At 36.1% G+C, this 19,723-nt stretch overlaps 1 protein-coding gene across 1 annotated transcript in view; it reads left to right on the forward strand.

Annotated features, from left to right (window-relative positions):
- Positions 1-19,723, forward strand: part of TMPRSS3 (transmembrane serine protease 3) — a 66,525-nt gene that overhangs the window by 40,359 nt on the left and 6,443 nt on the right. Inside the window, exons 7-12 of the mRNA XM_072615770.1 lie at positions 1,551-1,594; positions 2,839-3,004; positions 3,821-3,990; positions 4,759-4,854; positions 16,987-17,129; positions 19,357-19,509. Of these exons, the coding sequence (XP_072471871.1) occupies positions 1,551-1,594; positions 2,839-3,004; positions 3,821-3,990; positions 4,759-4,854; positions 16,987-17,129; positions 19,357-19,509 (772 nt within the window). The remainder of the gene's footprint in view (positions 1-1,550; positions 1,595-2,838; positions 3,005-3,820; positions 3,991-4,758; positions 4,855-16,986; positions 17,130-19,356; positions 19,510-19,723) is intronic.

Genomic DNA, 19,723 nt, shown 5'->3' on the forward strand with positions numbered 1-19,723 from the left:
TGTTCTGGTTATTGCTTTAATTTCATCTTCATTGTAGTATGTTCAGCTCTTTCATTTTTTAATACTGGTAGTCTGGTTTTCTTTCTTTTAAAGAATAAGAAGTCCATCTTATCAGGCTTGTTCTTCCTGCTGTTTTCACAGTTAGTTCTGAGAGTTAGTAAGTTTTCAGTGTTTTCAAGGTGGCATGATCTGGGGAAAGTTGTGGTCACTGCTCTCCTCTGTATTCTGATCTTGACCCAGTAAGGGCCCCTGCTTCTTTATGACCACAAGCACTAGCAATTCTCCCTCTACCCTGGGATTGCTACAGGATCTAGGGTCCCCTGTTCTCTTTCCATCATAGAAGTATTACCAGAACCTCTGCTCCCTTGTGATCACAAGTGCTCCTCTCCACTCTGGAACTGTGATTTTAGACTGGATAACAGGCAGTGGAGTTTCCAAGCTGTACCCAGTTGTATACCTAGTGCTTGCATAGAGTTCTGCTATAAATTTCTGACCTGTTATGTAATCTTCTTAATGTCTCTGGGTGGCAAGAGCTCTGGAACGATTGGTGCTGGTTTTGCTGTCATCACTGCTACAGCTTCTGAGGCTGCTGTTGCCACTATGCTGCACTCTGGGCCAACCTTCTCCTTCTAATCTCCTAAGTTGTCTTGGGCTTTCCCGTTGGCTATGGCGCTCAGGAATTCAATTTGATTCATTATCTTAAATTTGTTTGGAGGAAAGTATTAGGAGAATTTGGCTAGAATGATACCTTTACTATACTACCAGTTAAATTCTACACTGTTCTCTTTTCCTTTATGCCCTAGTTAAAATTCCACCTTCTGTAGCAAGCTTTTCTTTACTCCCTTTAATATTAACACTTTCCTTCTAAGATCATCTCTAATTAATATACTAATAATATAGATATGTACATACATGCACAACACATATATGTTATGTGGTATCTTCATACACATGTAAATACATACACATACATATGTTTGCATGTATGTGTATATATATGTGTGTGCGTACATATATAATCTTATAAAGTAGTTTTCTCCCATTAGGACTGTGATGATCAGGGACTGTGTTTTTTGTTTGTTTTTCCCTCTTTTCTTTGTATTTCTAGAACTTAGCACAATTCTTGGCACAGAGTAGACACTTCATTAATACTTGTTGACTCAATTGGACTTGACCACTGTCACCTTCCAGATTGGACAACTAAAAAATACATAAATATGTGTAGCCCTCAAAAACATATTTCTAATTTTGTCATATCAAGAATGCATGTCTCTTTCTAGATTTTAAATATATCCCCTCATTGGCCAGAAGTATGTGGTTTGGTCTAGTTTCAGTCTTTTGGACTCATTATTTACTGGTATGTAGCACTTGGACACTAATTTTTGTTGCTTGCATTTCATGTTGAAGTCATTTTCCTTGTTCTACCATGGGAGAAATTTAACTGCTCATTATCCTAGGATCAAATAAGACTTAATAGTCTCACCAACCAAGAAATATATTTCATGAGAAATGAATATTGAGAAATAGGCTAACAATTATTTCTATTTTAGGGAGAAATGTTCTTCTGGACGTGTAATTATCTTAAAGTGTGTGAGTAAGTATTTTGGAATATTAAAGAGTTGAAAATAGAAAAGGAAAAACTCTCATTTGGGCAAACTAACATATGTCTGTCTATTTTTCAATATTATGTCCTCCAAGAGGCCATTGTGTTTCTCAACTTTTTATATTAAAGGCCAACATTTTATTTCAGTGAAAGAAGGTCAGTTTGTCCCAGGTATCTTTAGGATAGGGAGTCAGAATGGATGCCCTTCATGTAATAGGAAGTATTCCCATCATATTTGTTTTTAAATAACAGTTTTGGGAAGGAGATTATTGTTCCTTCCATACAAGTAACAAATCATTTGTTTATTCTCTAGGGATAGTCCTACTTTCAAACCAGGTCAAGTAATATCAACAGCAATTTTTAAGGAACTACTATTGCCAAACTTTAGGCTAAGCATTGGGAACGCAAAGGAAGGCAAAAAGTCCCATATGTGATAACAGATCAGATTTCTATAGCACATCAAGGGTTCCAAAATATTTTCTTTAATATAACTCCCTGAAATGGGAAGTCCAATTAAATTAGATTACTAAGGGAAATAATATTGAGATATAGTAGGATAATGTCTGGCATAGGTCCTTATGGGGTGGAGGCAGATGGAGGACCCTGGCAAAGGAGACCAAGAAAGGGAGATTAAACAAGTAGGAAGATATGCATGAGAAAGATGAGGAGGACGAAGAAAAGATGATAGCCCGAATAGTTGGCAGAGTTAAAGATAGGAGAGGCCTGACTATATTTGTATGTAGTGAGGAGTTAAGTGATGGGAAATTAGAGAACATGAATTTGTAGTGACGTATATGGCAAAACTTCATGACTGTGAAAAGAAACATGACTATGAAACAGGACCCAGCAACTGGGAGAGGAGCTTTGAAAAAGACCATGGATTGTGCAAAGGCGAGTGTCTTGCTAAACTGGTTCAGTATAGATTTAAGACTATGAAAAGATGATGAACCGGAATTGATGTGAACTGGGGTGGGGAGGACAGAATAGGGCTGAAGAAGAGTGAGGGGAAGAAAAAAAATTATAATCAGGGAATGAATTGAGGTTACTTTAATTCAGCTGACACTAATTTAATACTTTAATAGACTGATGTTAACTTAATTGATGGTTGCACGTAACATGGCCCCTTCTCTGATCACAAACAACTTGAGACATGGAGGAGAGAGGCAGTGAAAAATGGCTTGGAGATGAGTCATTGACTGAGGAAATATTTTACTTTTCTCTCCCCACTCCTTCAGCCTGTGGTTTGAGGATAGGCTACACTCCACGTATAGTTGGTGGAAACATGTCATCCCTTATGCAATGGCCCTGGCAAGTTAGCCTTCAGTTCCAGGGATATCATCTCTGTGGTGGCTCTCTCATCACTCCTGTGTGGATTGTCACTGCTGCCCACTGTGTTTATGAGTGAGTACTGACATCCTTGATTCTTTTACCGCTCCTTAAACAGTGCCTGATAAACCTATCCCTTTTATAATTTTTTTTGAAGCACAATAGCATTCTATCACATCCATACATAAAACATTTTAGTCATTCTCCAACGGATGGACATGTTCTGTTTCCAGTTCTTTGACACCATAAAATAAAAGAGCTGTTGTGAATATTTTTGCGTTACTAACTCCCCCCTTCCCCTTGTTTGTGAAGATTTCTACTTACTGTGATTGTTAGATAATTTTCCTTAACCTTCATTCCTTCATCCCTTGCAGTGTATTTCTTTACCCTCTCTGTTTCCATTCTCCTCTTCAGATCAACAAGCCATAAAATGTAAACAATTTATCCTTATTTAGTCCTTCATAATTGTTCATTCCAGTTTTCCTTTTTATGTTTCCCTTAACTGCTGTGTTTGTACTTCAAAATTCCTACACAGCTCTGGTGTTTTTATCAGGAAGGTTCTGTATACATTTAAGGTCCATATTTCCCCTATAATATTATGCTCCATTTTGCTAGGTAAGTTATTCTTGACTGCAAGTTTTTAGTCTTCTAGAATAATGCATTTCAAGGTCTCTGCTCCTTTAGAGTGGTAACTGCTAAATTAAGAATGATTCTTATGGTTGTTCCTTAGTGTTTTACTTAGAATAAAAAGCCAAATAGAGTGTAGCATGTGATACGAATGCTAACATTTATCAGAACTTCCTTCATACACCAATTTCCACAATGTTTATGAGTGAATATTTTGTTTCTCTTTAGTTTTCTGTACCTTTACCATCTTTAATTCCATTTCAGCCTGTACATGCCCAGTTCATGGACCATACAAGTAGGTTTGGTGACCTTAATAGATACACCAGCTCCTTCTTATTCAGTGGAAAAAATCATATACCACAGCAAGTATAAGCCAAAGAGACTGGGGAATGACATTGCTCTAATGAAACTAGCTGAACCTCTCACTTTCAATGGTAATTTAAAGTGTGGCTGCCTCATTGTTTTCTTGCTTTTTAAATTAAAATGATGATACAGATTTCCAGTATTATATTTTTACTCCTTCTAGAACTATTCTGAAAAGATAATCTTTATTTATCTTCTGAGCTCAGTTTCACAATTTTCTGAATTCCCCAAAGCAGACAGTATTACATTTCAGTGTGTTCCGTGAGAGAATAAATAAATTAATAAATCCTTGATGAAGGTAGAGAAGACAGTTTCATAGGAGATTGTACTTAACAAAGGCTTGCAAATAAATGGAAAGATATTAGGCATACCTAAAATTCCATTTTGGACTCAGTTTAAAATACAATAGTACCATACTCTCCTCCATAGATAATGCAATAAAATATTTTCATGCTTTTTTACAAATCCCTGGGAAAGGGATGGATATATGTGACCTAGCATGCAGGGTTAAATATATGTAGCAAATTATAAATTAAGTAAATGTAAAAAGGGGGGATGAGAGGGAGAGAAAAATATATGAAACTAAAAATATTACATTCAGAATGTTAATGTGATCATTGACATATGACTTGTAGTCATCTCTGTTCTAGTCTAGGGCTTTTGTTATGAAAGAAACTCTGGGATAAATTGATAGCTCTTAAAATGATCAAGAACTCATATTTTTCATATGATTTCATTTTATCCATACTTATAAATTCTAAAATGAGAAGAAATTCAATTTTTTACTTTATCTTTCTTCTTTGGTTTGATCTACAAGAAAACATTTATTTTGTTAACAGATATGATTCAACCAATTTGTCTGCCTAATTCTGAAGAGAACTTCCCTGATGGGAAAATGTGCTGGACATCAGGGTGGGGGGCCACAGAAGAGGGAGGTGAGTACTGTAAAATTTAATATTATGGATCCTGATATGCCAACATATAGATCTTATAAAAATCCAGAAATTTTCATAGGTTTATGAGGAACTGGAGAAAATTTTCCATAAGTAATTTTGGATGATCTTTTGTTACATCCTAGAAGAATAAATGGGGAAAGTAGGCTCATTATCACTAGCATCATCATCACCTTGTTTTTGACATTTTTTTCAAATTCTTTTTAGCATCTTAATTGTCCATAAAAAGAATGAGATGCTCCTCTCCTATTTACTAAGGAACAGAAATTTTTTTCCCTCTGTAGTATTCTGTTCTTCTCATTCACAAATGAGCCTCTCACAAAAGCTGCTTCAGGCTAAAAAAAAATCTGTTGGTCTGCATCTACTCATAATCATAGTTCACAACCCCCTACCAATGTGTTTGCTTCTATGCAACAGTCAGCAGACACAATTAGTTCAAAGGAAAGTTGTTTCATGAGATAGAATAGTAAGAAAAACTTGCAATCAAACATTCCTTCTGTTAACCTGGGGTACACACGTATACCCCACCACAAATATATACACATTTGAAGAGTTCATGAGTGAAAAGATCATGCTAGAACACACATATGGAGCAGATGAAAAGTAAAAATACCTTCTACATTATTTTTCTCGTACATCTTGTACATATCGAACTGAAAAAAAGAACTGGAGTCCCTTGTAGCAGAGGCAATGTTATATACATGGTAAAATTATTCTGTTTAATAAACTTCACAAGACTTTTAACAAGACAATATATGTGAATCAACTGATAAAATGTTCTCCTACTTGGTTTGCTAGTGATATCTTTATATTATAAATGTTTATACTGAGAAATGGCATGTTGAACACTGTAGATCACAAGGATCACTTGTGCTGAATTTGAATTATTATTAACAAAAATTATTTTTGTTTTTCAACTTTAGAATGTATTGTAATGCAAAGTTTATCTTTATACTTTACCTTTCATGAGAAACAAGGCAAGTAGACAGTAAAGTAAAAGGTTTGAAAATGTTAAAAACAGAGGTATATGCATAGGAAACTCCTACATCCAGTGCACAGATATGGATGGGCTCACATATCAGTGACAAATGTATCTAGAGCACATGTGGAGGAAATATGTGAAGACAATTCACATGCATAAAATTAGAGAGCTGCTACTATCTTCTGAGGATGTTTCTTGAATTTGTGTTGAACTTTAACCCTAACTGGGCTCCATGTCATATTTCTATAACTACTTCTCCTTTTTTTGTTGTTGTCACTTAGACTAGTTTTCAAGTCCTTAACTGAGGTGCTTTCTCTTTGCTATTTTTATTTTTAAAAATTAAGTGAACCTCATACATAGTTCCTGGACTTGATAAAACAGCTTTTTATCTATAAAGAGACTATGGTCATTAGACATTATGTCTGTCATTTTGAATTTATTTTCTTCTTCTGTCATATACATCATTGGTTTAATGGTCTGTATACCTTGAATTTGTAAATTTCTTGTAATTTCCAATGCATTTGGGGATATGGTGCCCCCCTGCCCAAGTCCATTTCAAGAGAACATGTTGAAGAAATACTATAAGAGTTTTGTGGGGCCAAGGCACCGTAGTTTCCTTCAGTCCCCCAAGATCTTTAGGGTTTTGCCATGAAAATGAAAAGACAAGACACACATACGTATGCACACATATATGTAAACACATATGTGTACACATATGTGTAAACACATATAAACTAGGTGAGAGTGCTATGACACTTATTACTCTATACATGAAATCCATTGTTCCAGACTCCACTGCACAGGCAAATGTGTCCAAGAGAAAAGATACCAGGCTTTGAATTGGTTTACATTATTTTATAGCTGAAAAAACTGGGTTTGCAATAAATAATCAACAGCAAAAAGTAAACCAATTACAGAGCTAGACTATCACGTTTCCCTGAATTCACTTGACCTCTCTAAGTTCTGTTCATCATTCATTTCATTCTTATTAATACATGCTTAATCATAAAATCAGAAAGAATTTTAGAAATCCTCTCTCTGACATCCCTGAGAAGTAGTCATATGGCCTCCATTAAGTTAGCCTTATCTATTTTTTTTAAGAAAAGCTCCTTGCTTTTGAAATTGATGCAACAACTTGAACTTTAAAATATTTGTTAATTTCTCTTTCAAATTTCACTCTTTTTATTTGAGTATTTAAAAATTTTTAATTATCTTTAAAGTATGTGTAGAATTATTTTTATATATGTGTGTGTATATACAAATACACATAATGGCAGCTATTTCTAGGGTGGGGAAAAGGGAAAAAAAAGAAATTTATATAACTTTATTATATATTCAAAAGGAATAGTAAATTGTAAATAACAGATCTGCAGTTTCATGTACAATCACCTTTAAAAGTATACTATGTTATGAAAATCCCTGTTTTATTCCATAAATTAAAAATAAAATTTAAAAAATTTTTAAAAGAAAGAAATATTAAAATATGTCGGTTTCCTAGTTATGTTTGGTCACATGCCCAATTCATTGATCTGCTCTTTCTCTCTTTTACTTTTGAAAGTGTTTGGAAATATGTATTTTCACCTAAGTATAACTTTGGTTGCATTCCGAAATTTTGGTATGCTATTTCATTGACATCATTTTGAATAAAATTATTGCCTCCGATTTGTTCTTTGACTCATTCTTTAGAATTAAGTTATTTCATCTCCAATTAATTTTTAATCTTTTCTTCAGAGGACTTTTATTGAACACACACATGTGTATGTATATATTTGCATCACAGTCTATAAAAGATGCATTTGATATTTTTATGTTTCTCCATTTGTGAGGTTTTTATGCCCTACAATAGGGGCTGATTTTTTTTTCTGTGTGAAAGTTCCACGCGCAGTTAAGAAATAGGCATATTTCTTGCTATTTCAATTTAAGTATTCTCTAGACTTCTACTGTATCACACTATCTCAAAATTCTATTTAGTTCCTTCATTTTTCATTGTTATTTTTCATGATTAGAGTTATTTAGGTGTGAGAGGGGTTAAATTGATGTCTCATTATTATGGTTTCTATTTGTCTAACATATAATACATGACAGGCATTATTAAACTGTTATATCCATATCTATAGTTCTATAAAGTTTTTATTGGTCTATCTCTCGCTGCATCTCATTTAACTTTCCTTTAACAATTTAGTTGATCTGTTGCAATATGCAATACATATATAGTATTATTCATATACATATTAATATATATAATATACTAATATATAGTATATATAATATAGTCGCATTAATTTTTATAATACCCTTTAAAAATATAATTTCCTGTTTATCTCTTTTCCTTAAGCTTATTTTTCAGTTACTTTGTCTCAGATCATGATTGCTCCAACTGTCTTTCTTGAAGCATGGAGTGTTTGGTTTCTAAGAGGACCAGCACCTCCAATATGAGGGCTTTCTGAGCTCTTTTCAGGGCTGCTCTTCCTCCTAGTTGTCCAAGTGGCACTCAATTCTTACCTGTGGCTCTAAGAAGCTATAACAAGCACAGCTTGTTAGCATAGCTACCCCAAGTAAACTGTCTTAGCAGACAGGCTAAACCAGATTGAAGGTAACCTAGAGGCTTCAAATTCATAGTGAGTTGGGGGGTATTTAGCCAAGCATGTAATGACTCATGTCAGAAAAATGGGTAGATGAGAACACTTTGTTCCAATGGCCATGAACTTCCATGACTCTGAAAGACAGAGTGAGGCTGACTGTGCAACTCTCATTTAAATTGAATTCATACATGAATCAAGACATTGACTGTGATTTCATTGCTTCTTTTCGAAAACAGATGAAAAACACCTCAGCTAAAACATAAAAGATTCTTCTCTAATCTGGGTTCAGGAAAAGAAAGTGAGATTGGTGACCTTGCATAGCCCTCCCTCACTCAAGCCAAAGTCAACTGCAAGTCATGTCATCATCTTGATGTCATGGTCCTCTTTGAGAATGAAGGACAAACACAGCAACAAATTTTAGTTCTATGGGTATCTTTTTGTTTCACGTTTGTTTCTTTTAGACTACATATTGTTAGATTTTGGGTTTTGATTCATTTTACTATTCTGTTCCATTCTATGGATGGGTTCATCCCGATCATATTCACAGTAATGCTTGTTGATTATTTCTTTCCATCCTAATTCTTTTACACTTTTTTTCATTTCCCTCTTCCTCTTTAAGAGTTTGTTTTGCTTCTGAATAATCCTTCCCTCAATCCACTCTCACTCTTATTTCTCCTCTTTCTTTTTACCCCTCCCCCACTCCATTTCTCAGTTAAATGCAATTTTCTCCTAAACCCAAAATTTGTATGTGTATTCTTCCCCTCTTTGATCAGTCCAACAGAGAGTTTCAAGTGTAATCTTTTCCCCCACCCTCTCGTCTTATATAACTCTACTTGTACACTCAAATTATATGAGATAATTTCCCCTATTAATCTTCCCCTTCCCCACTATTCTCCTCTTCCCTTCCATTTTTCTTTAAAGATTGTAAACAAATGTCAGAACCAATTTCAGGCCTTCAGTCTAATTAGCCTACTAATTAGACCCCTGATGATGATTGATAGAATTCCAAGGGGATAAATGCATTATCATCTTTTTAGGCATGTAAGCACTTAATACTACTTGAGGCTTTTCTTGTAAATGTTTTGTTGTCATTCTCTTCTGGGCTGTGTTTTGAACATACTTTTCACCATCATAATTTTTTTATTGTGGGATTCTTTGTTTGCTGTTCGTCCACATTACTTCTATATTAGGGACGATTTCTCCACCTTTCACAAAGGAGTGACTGGTTTCAACTTTCGTCTCCTTGGGTCCTTTCTCAAGGGTATTGAGTGTTGCAATATTCTAGGATCTCAGGGACAGCTTAATCTGGGGAGCTATAAGCTTTCAGTTCTCCTAAAATGGTCTGCTCTTGGGTACCATCTGACCCCTATTCTCTTGGTCTGAGCTCTGTGAGTTCCTGAACCAGGTTTGGTTCTGAACAACACTTCGATTGGTTTGTCCAAGGTTGGAAGCTTCATTAGACTGCTGCTGGACTCACCAGCTGGAAGGCTCTGTAGTTTCAGAATGATTGAATGACAGACTCCCTTTTATTCTGGGAGTTTTACTCTGGTGATCCCACTGCAGGCCTTAGCCTGGAATGAAGGCTAGAAATGAGCTCCTTATCTCTTCCTAGGCTCAGAGTCTAGGAACTACTGAGTGCCTCTGAACTTGTTCCTTATACAGTTTTTAGCTAGGGCTCAAGACCACAACCACTATCACTGATCTCTGTCACTTCAGGTGCAGGTTTTCTCAGTCTATGGGAAGCTCAACTTAAAGGTAGTGAGGAATATAGATGAGGGAAGGCACCTATTCCTGCATGATACACTACTCAGAGAACTCCTGGGACCTCTTCCTCCCTTAGTCTTCTCTGTTCTTGTATGCAGTTCTGACCTTCTTTCATTCTTGGGGGCTGGAGTGTTTGAGTGGGCCCCCTCCCATTCCTAGTCAGACACAGGCCCCAGTGTCTGCCTGCTTCTCTCTTTGTCTCTGGGATAATACAGATCTATAATGTCTTTGTTGAATTTCTCAATTAAGATTTGTTCTGGTGTTTTCAAGATCTTTGGGAAGACATGTAATGGGGAAATTGGGCTACGCTTTTTGCTACACTACCATCTTGGTTCTACCTGGTTTGTTTTCTTTAGTGACTACACTCAAATTTGCAGGATATACCATTTTGATTTGTACCTTGAACTTCTTTATTAGAATATATATACACACCAAACATATATATACATACATGCCACACATATGTATATATACATATTAATTGCACTCTCTTGTGTGATTACTTTTTCTTTCACGTCTTCATGTCAATTTTCCACCATGAATAGATTTTTTCAAACGTGCTACTTGAATTTTTAATAGACTTCTGCTTTGAGAGATGTAAATTGTAACATTTGTTCCTAATTTATTCTCTTACATATTTCATATTCTCTTACATATTCTCTTACATATTTCAAATTCCCTCTTGGAATTTCTCGTTTTATACTTTCTGGAGATGAATTAATTTGGAGACTCATAGAGAAAAGGTCCCTGGTAAGCACTTTAAAGATTACTATTCTCTCACTTGAATATCTTAGGCATTTATATTATTGATGTACTCTCATGTACTGTGGATTCAGTTCTAATTATTCTACCTCTGGTTAACAATTAACTTAGGACAGAGTGTTAGAGCCATGCCCAAATCAAGTGATGTGGAGGAACCTGCTTTGCGGAGTAGACGTCCTGTGTTCTACTAACATATGAATAGGAGCAGCCTTCTTTGATTGACTGCAGAGTCAGAAAAAATGGTGTCTTTAAAACTGCCAAACAAGGATAGTCTTGTTCTCTTTCGTATATACTCTTTCCAACAGTAGTACCCAGAAAGGGTGAAAGTCACATTCACCCAAAGAACAGGCACAACAAACTGAGTGGTGGGAGGAATATTTTTCCCTCTTCCCCCTTTTTGTACCAAGTGGACCCATGAGTTGGACTGGGGGTTGTTTTAGTTTGTCCTTTTAGGTTGCAGATGCAGGCAGTAATCCCCATTGGACTCAGAATTAAGCCAAACAGCCTTTGGAAAAAGAGTTTCAGTGCACATTATAGCTAGTCAGTCTAGTAGGAAAATCCTAAGAAATCCAGCTGCATGGAACTTGAGCCCTAGGAGGGCCTTGGACTTTGAACTGGGGACTGTGCTATACAGGAACTGAGCTAAGGTGTGAACCTAGTTCCCTCACAATCTCCAGAATTTGAGGTTGTGGTGGAAAATTATGTTCCATATCTTGGGGTGTATGTTTGCACATTTGTTATTACACCTTAGAAGCAAATATTCCTTCGTAAAAGTTCATCAAAATGTTAAATGGCTAAATGGAACAGAGGTGCAAAGGGCTCTCCTACAGTTGAGGAATAACATTGTGGCAGCTGGAGTCATTTGGCAGAGCGTCACAATCCCTGTTGGAGAAGCTTGGGGGAGGGGCAAAATGCAACACTCCTGGTTTCCAGGCAGTGGGGGCCAGAGTACTCACTGTTATGCATCTATTTTGGAGGTTTCTGAGAATTAGTTTTGATTAGAAGAAATGTCAAGTCTCCCAGGTTGTTATTCAAATGTCCCAGAAGTTCCTTATTTTAAATATTTATAAGTTTTTTCAGTAAACTAAATTTCTGAGATATATATATATATATATGATGTCTAGGTACAATGACTTGAATTTATATCTTCACTGGTAAATACTTAGCTCTTAAATGTTTAACTAATTGATGCAAAAATCTGCACTGTAAAAAATTTTCCTTTCTCTAATTGTTGATGATTAAGGACATTAAAATATATCTAGGTAGGTTAGATTTGTTCCGTTGAGGACTATCTGCTCATATCCATTTATTAATTATTTAATGATTTTTATTCTTATAAATTAGAATAAATTCCATATACATATACGAAATTAAAGCACTATCTTCATCTAAAGTTCCCCTCATTAGTTAATTTTTCTATTCATTTTAGCTGTACAGAGTTTCTTGGCTCCATATTATGTAACAAATCTCATCTATTTTATCTTCTTTAATTATCTGTATTCCTCATTTGATCATGAATGGTTTCTTGTCAGTAGATCAGAAAAGTGAGAAAAAAGTTCCCCCCTTTTCTCCTCCTCCTTGATATGACCTTTAAAATCTAGACCGTGCATCCATTTGGTGGTTTTCTTGGTATACGATTTGGCATATTTTTCTAAGCCAAATTTCTGTCGGACTGTTACCTGATTTTCACTGCAGTGAATGTATTGTTAGTCAAATATTAGAACTCCACAGGGTTTACCAGCAGGTTAATTCATTCATCTCTAAGAAGGCAGTCTTTAACTCCATCAAAAGTAAAGAGCAAGCAAAACTTAGAGAGAAGCAGGATTCTTGGCTCAGTAAGAAGGCAAATGAAACTTGGTTTTATGCTGATAGTAACAGCTAGTAACTGATATTAACAGTTCAAAAGCTCTTTTTTGATATCTTGAAGACTACATACGGCCCCAAAACCTAGAGTGCATCTGAACTATTCAGTGCTGATGGAGCCACATTGATTAGTGAGAAAGACATGAACTTGGAGAGATGGGCTGAACATTTCCATAGTGTTCTCAACCAACCATCATCAGTCAATGCTGAAACCACTGATCATATACCTCAGGTTGAAGTCAATCCCTCTCTAAGTGTATTTTCAAGTCAAGAAAAAGTTTTGAATACTGGTACTAATTTTATTCCAGTAGAGATTTACAAGGCAGGGATTCCACTGTTCATATAAAAGCTGACAGGAATCTTCTAGATTTTATGGCAAGAGCAGGTTAATCTTAGAGGAGTTCAATAATGCCTCCATCGTCCTTCTCAATAAAGGTAAAGGAAATAGGTTGTCCTGTGACTTTCCACTTAGTCACTGGACTCACCGGAGTTTTCCTTGATAGCCTGATCCTTCACCTGAAAGATGGTCATCTACTCAAGAGCTTATGTGGCTTCAAAAACGGCTGAGTAATGATTAGTATAGTGTTTGCTGTTTGACAACTTCAGAATGCCAGGAGCAGAACAGAGGTCTGCACGTCATGTTTGTAGATCTAACAAAGGTCTTTGACACTGTTAGTCATGAAAGCTTGTGGAAAATTATGGAAAAATTTGGTTGCCTGGTGAAGTCCATTAGTTTTGTACATCATTTTCTTGATGGCACGCTTGCCTGGGTGTTGAATAATGGACAATGTTCTTTCACTTTCCCAGTGACCAATAGAATTAAGCAGGGCTGTACGCTTGCCCCCACATTTTTAGCATGATGTTTTCTGTGATATCAGATGACTTTAACAAGGATGAAAATGGCATTAAGATCAGCTAACATACTGATAGTAAATTATTTAACTCAAAAAAGCTACAAGCCAAGATGAAAGTGGAGGGAGAGTTGGTACACAAATTTTTGTTTGCGGATGATTATACACTCAAGGCAGCCTCTGAGGTGGAGATGCAACAGAGTATAGCTCAATTCTCTGCTGCTTTTACTAATTTCGGCCTATCAATTAACACCAAGAAAGCATATGTTCTCCACCAGCCAGCACTGCACCATCCATCCATGGAATCATTAGTTACAGCAAATGAAGAAATTTTGAATGTTGTAGATAAGTTCGCTTACTTTGGCAATATACTTTCTAGGGATGTGTCCAAAGATGATGAGGTTAATGCATGCATTGCCAGAGGAAGCTCAGTGTTTGAGAGGCTCCAGAGGAAAGTGTGATAGAGAAGAGGTATTAGCCTACCAAACTGAAGGTCTACAGAGCTGCTGTGCTCACCTCATTTTTGTATGCCTGCAAAACCTGGACAATATACCAGCACCATGCCAGAAAATAGAGTTGCTGCCATTTGGATCGCCCTAGGAAGATTCCAAAGATTGTCTGGCAAGATAGGGTACTGGACACTGAAATCTGTTCTCCATCTGAACTTCCAAGGATTCAGACTTTATTGCAGAGAGCACAACCCCAATGGACTGGCCACTTTTTTCAAATGTCAAATGTTCTTCTGCTTAAAAGACTGCTTTATGGGGAACTCATACAAGACCAATGCTCACATGGAGATCAGAAGTGATGCAAGGACACTCTCAAGTTCTCTCTGAAGAACTTTGCAATTGATCGGGAGAAATGGGAGATACCGTCACAGGACCATCCAGCATGGTGTAACCTCATCAAAGAAGGTGCTGTGTTCTATGAATGAAGCATACATGCAGTACCTCAAAAGAAACATGAGGTACACAATTTTAGAGATATCTCCACTCCAAATGTTCATAAGGATTATTTGTGCCAGACCTGTGGTAGAGCCTTCCAAACTCAGATTGGTGTGATAGGTCACAGTGGAACATACTGTACCTTGACCCTAACATAGTGATGTCATTTTGGTCCCCTTTGAGGATGAAGGTCAACAACCAACTAATCCTTCAGAGTGGAGTAGTTCTGATGTCTCTATCACTTGTCATCATACTCCTATCTATCCCAAGTTTTGACCTACAATTTCTTTGACCTTTCCTAGCTTATGATAAAATCCTCCTCATTCTCCTTTTTTGGGGACTTTTAATCTGCTCATGAAGCTTCAAAGTTCCATTTTCATTCGTTCAGCACATGCTAATCTTTTGTATTCTTGCACAGCCCTCCCTCACTCAAAACAAAGTCAAGTGCAAGTCATGTCATTATTTCTCTGATGGCATGGTCTTCTTTGGCAACAAAGGATGAACACACACACACACACACACACACACACACACTTTAAAAAATATATATTGATTAATGAGTTCCATTTTCATGCAAGTTGGTCATATCTGTTCTTTTTTTTTTCCAAGGAGGTGGGCTGGACTGAAGAGTGATTCCCACAGAAACATCTAAAACACCTCATTCCATTAGAGGCAACCACTAGGAACCAGAGAAATTATACCAACCTGGATATATATTTTTATTTTAGAATTCATTACTGGGGAATTTGTAAAGTACATCTGAATAACTTGTATACTTTTGATTACAAGGAGAAATGAGTTCCTGAGGGGAGAGAAAACAATAGACTGTTTATGATTAATATTTTGTCCTAGAAAGACCTGACTAGGTCCTAATTGGACTTCACATGTAACTAACATCTAACAGGATCAGGGGAAGAGGCTGGAACGCAGCATTTATTTGTCATAAACTATTTTTCCTCTGTATTTGTTTTGACATTTTTAAAATTTGTGACTACTTAGTTCCTGAGCTTGAGTTGTGTCTATTTCCCTAGATTGTGCATCTGATATATTTACCATGTTTGTCCATCTGTGTTCATCAATTCAGAAAATTCCCCTTTTCTTCTTCAGAATTGTTTGTGCCAATAGAATTTCATTCTCAAGTGTGTTCTATTTCTCTTCCTCTGAAAAATTTTAGATCCTAGGATCCTATTTATAAGAAATTCTGGATTGGATTGCTTCTTTTAGCTCAAGAGGAAGAAATCACGTTTCTCCCCCACAAGAAAAGGCTCTTTCTTTTCCTCCCTCTCAGTTTTCTAAGGACAATTAGGGTTATGTCCCCAAATACCCTGAGAATGATGACGCTGCTGCTTGTGAAGCATACAGAGAAATGCAATGTAATACAATCCATCCACCAATCAACAAGTAGTTATCAAGTGCTACTATGTACTGTCTTACTTTCTTATTATGAAAGTCCTATGTGTTTTAATTTTCTCGTAGGATGTTGTATGGAAATACAGCATTAGCTACTTTTACCCCAGCTCTACTTCTACCTGTCCCAGGCTTTAATCACTAAAAGTATTATGTTTTTGAAGATGTCAGTGCATACCGTCTGTAATCCTTCAATATATTTTTGTAGGCGGGGTGAATATTCTTTCCTCCCCAGATTAACCTAATAGTGTCATGAAATAAATTTATGAACCATTCTTTCCAAGGAACTGGACAATCAGGGTTGTTTTTTAAGATCTCAAGAAGCCAGTTTGTTGGCAAGCTTATAACCTTGTTTAAAACATTGGGTTAATTTATTTCCCTTGGCAATGTAAAATTTCCATCTTTGCCATCTACATTCATCGTTGGTGATAATTTCAAATACAAAGGAGGTGAAGATGCCAAAGAACTGTATGAGTCACTTCCTTTTTGTGTTCATAGTTATTATTCTTACTATTATTTTTAGAGGTAGAAATGGATGGCATATTGTATTATATGTTTGAAGTTTCTTGACTTATGGAAATGTGATATGCTGAAATATGAATTTGCAAAAAAAGAGGCAAGCTAGGGATTTGTTTTTCATCAAAGTTTCTTTTAATAAGAAGTATAGTGTGTTTATTGAAAACTGAATATATGTATCATTTCTGTGAAGCATTTCTATCACCTAAAGCCAAATGTGCCTTCATTGGTTATATGGAAGTTGACCAGCTCATGTGAGTTTTTGCTTACCCAATGTTCTTTTGATCTAAAATTTATTATTTCCCTACTCAGATTTTCCCCTCTGTGGGGTTCATCATATTTAATCTCCCTTATTGAACGAAACAACCAGTTTACTACATACAGCTTGTGAGAAGGGGATATTTGCCTCTATTTCACATTTACCAGTACATATTTTGAAACAGGAGATGCCTCACCAGTCTTGAACCATGCTGCAGTACCTTTAATTTCAAACAAAGTTTGCAATCATAAAGATGTGTATGGTGGAATCATTGCTCCTTCAATGCTCTGTGCAGGCTACTTGAAGGGTGGTGTGGACAGCTGTCAGGTAAGGAATGTTCACTAAAACTTATTCATATGACCTTAAAATACCAAGATAGTAAAATGAAGCTTGGCTGGGTCTATTTAAGCAAAAGTACATACGTACTATAGCCTATATCAAATTTCTATATTACTTATACTTCTTACACTTACTCATTTTATGGATAATTGAAAGGTTCTGAAGGGCAAAAGAATTTGAGAGAATTTTATTTGATTTTCTTGGCATATATTACAAATAGAAACATTCATTGTAGAAATGTTAGTTTTCAGTATTAGTCTGAAGAATTTTCAAAATGATATGATCATTTTCTACCACCCATTTTAATTCCTACATTTGATGCTGAAGACCACTTCAAAAGAGTTATTATGTGGTATCTTAAGATCCATGTTAGATAAATGAAAAAGAAAAAAGCCCACATTCAAGACGGGTGTCCAAATGAAATTGATTAAAAGTTATTCCTTATGTCTGGCTGGAGATGGGACTGAGATTCTGTGGTTCTCCAGATCTAGGTCACTGCCTGCTTTGTAGGGACCATAAGCTAAGAGTAGCTTTTTACATTAGAAAAAATGTATTTGTATTAAAAAAAACCTAAAAACTATTCTTAACTCAGGGGTCATATGAAATGTTGACAAAAATAGAGGGTGGGACAGATTTGGCTCTGGGGCCACAGTTTGTTGACCCTGATCTAGAAAATCAATCAAACAACAAATCAAGCCTGAATTTTAGCATTTGTTCTAGTACAAGGTGTATATATTCTCACTCTGAAAATTTAATAATTAACTCCTCAGAGCTACTATAAAACTGACTTCAGAATAACCCCATGTCAACGACTAAGATAGCTTCCCAGATTTTTCTTTTTGTTAAGGAAAAATTCCATGTCTACTATGTGTTAAAATTCCTTATTCTTTTTGGAGGAGGTTCCAGGATTGGTGAGGAGCAAGCTGGTGTTTATTACCTCTCCTTCCAGTTTTATGCTTTAGTATCTTTGAATTCAGTAAGTAGTAGAGGGTGCATGAAAACATGGAATTGGAATGCTTTCCAGTTTATTCAAGGTGGGCTAACAAAAGACATGTAGAAGGTTTATCTGTGATCCCAGGTACTATGAAGCTGCTTTTGTCTAGGTGGACATATAAATGAAATTGCAGCTGGAGATAATTGCGAAACCTGATTCTCTGCTGATTCCAGAGGTGAAAAAAGAATATAATTAAAATTATGTAGGCACTAAGAATAGTAGATATGTAATGTAGTTATTAACTTTCTCAAGGAATTACTTCTTAAATTATCTTTGGTCAGAGCCTGGAGCTTTGGATTATTCTATCAAAATAAGGATCAAAGGCCTCTGATGGAGGGACTTGATAATTTTTCTCTTTGGGCTTCTACATACCATGCCAACTCAGATTCTATAAGATTGGGAGGAAATAAAGTTCCAACACACAAAGATCTTAGCATGTGGGAAAGGCCTCATTATTTCATATTTCTAAGTATCAATGTGTTTATGTGTAACAATATACATAATTATTTATGGGACCAGAGAACTTGGGTCCTTACCCTCTCTCTCTTTAAAATGAAACCTCTCTCAGCTTTTAACCTAACTGGACTAGGTTCAGTGCTGGGAAAAGTTTGGCTTCAAAAGAGAAGGATTATGCTCTTACCCAGCACCCCCTACCCCATGCAGTGTGGGGGTGAAACATATAAATCCTATATTTGACTCATCTTTAGGGTTCCTCCAAAAGAGGGATACTCAGTGTACAACTTAAGTCAAGTGTAGAACTTCTTATTTCTTTCATACAAAAGAAATACTTAACATAAGACACACAAACACATTTGACAAATACTTAAACAAGCGGTAGAAGTGAACTATTATATTCTCTTGAGTACGACTTAAAACACAGAAGTGTGAAACACTTTTTATCACTGCTAAGCAACCATTTCACTTTTACTTTGGCTCTTTACTGTCTGACTCCCTCAAATCGTGGCTTGGGTACATTGTCCTATTAGTGGTCATCTTCTCCTCCTAGATGTCCTGTAATAGATGAAAGGACCACCTTTAATAATGTATCTGGTGCCTACTGAGGGGATCAGGAGCCCTTAAACTTAAATTCATGAGATCGACTCTAGGGCTTGAAATGTTCATCCCTTGCTGTTTGGTTACTTATGCTCAGTCAACAATATAAGTCTAATTTTACAGTACCTGTGTTGCTTGATAGTTGCTTCATTTTGTTTTCACATTAAGGGTGATAGTGGAGGACCTTTAGTTTGTGAAGAGATGAGAATCTGGAAGTTGGTGGGGGCTACCAGCTTTGGAATTGGTTGTGCTGATGTAAATAAACCAGGAGTCTACACTCGTATCACTTCTTTCTTGGACTGGATACATGAACAGATGGAGGTTGGTATCAAACTCTATAACCTGCTTCCTGTATTTATGTTGAAATCTTACCCTAACTTCAGGCTCCAGATAACTCTGACTCAAACTAAAGGGACTCCATCAGTTTCTATAAAAAATAATTAAGGACTATTCCTTCACCTGACAGGTGTCTCACAAGATGAGCCATTGTTTTAGGTAAGATTAGGTCTACAGAAGTTTGTATAATTAGAATAAG

Source organism: Notamacropus eugenii, chromosome 5 (assembly GCF_028372415.1).
Source record: "Notamacropus eugenii isolate mMacEug1 chromosome 5, mMacEug1.pri_v2, whole genome shotgun sequence".
Classification (NCBI taxonomy): domain Eukaryota; kingdom Metazoa; phylum Chordata; class Mammalia; order Diprotodontia; family Macropodidae; genus Notamacropus; species Notamacropus eugenii.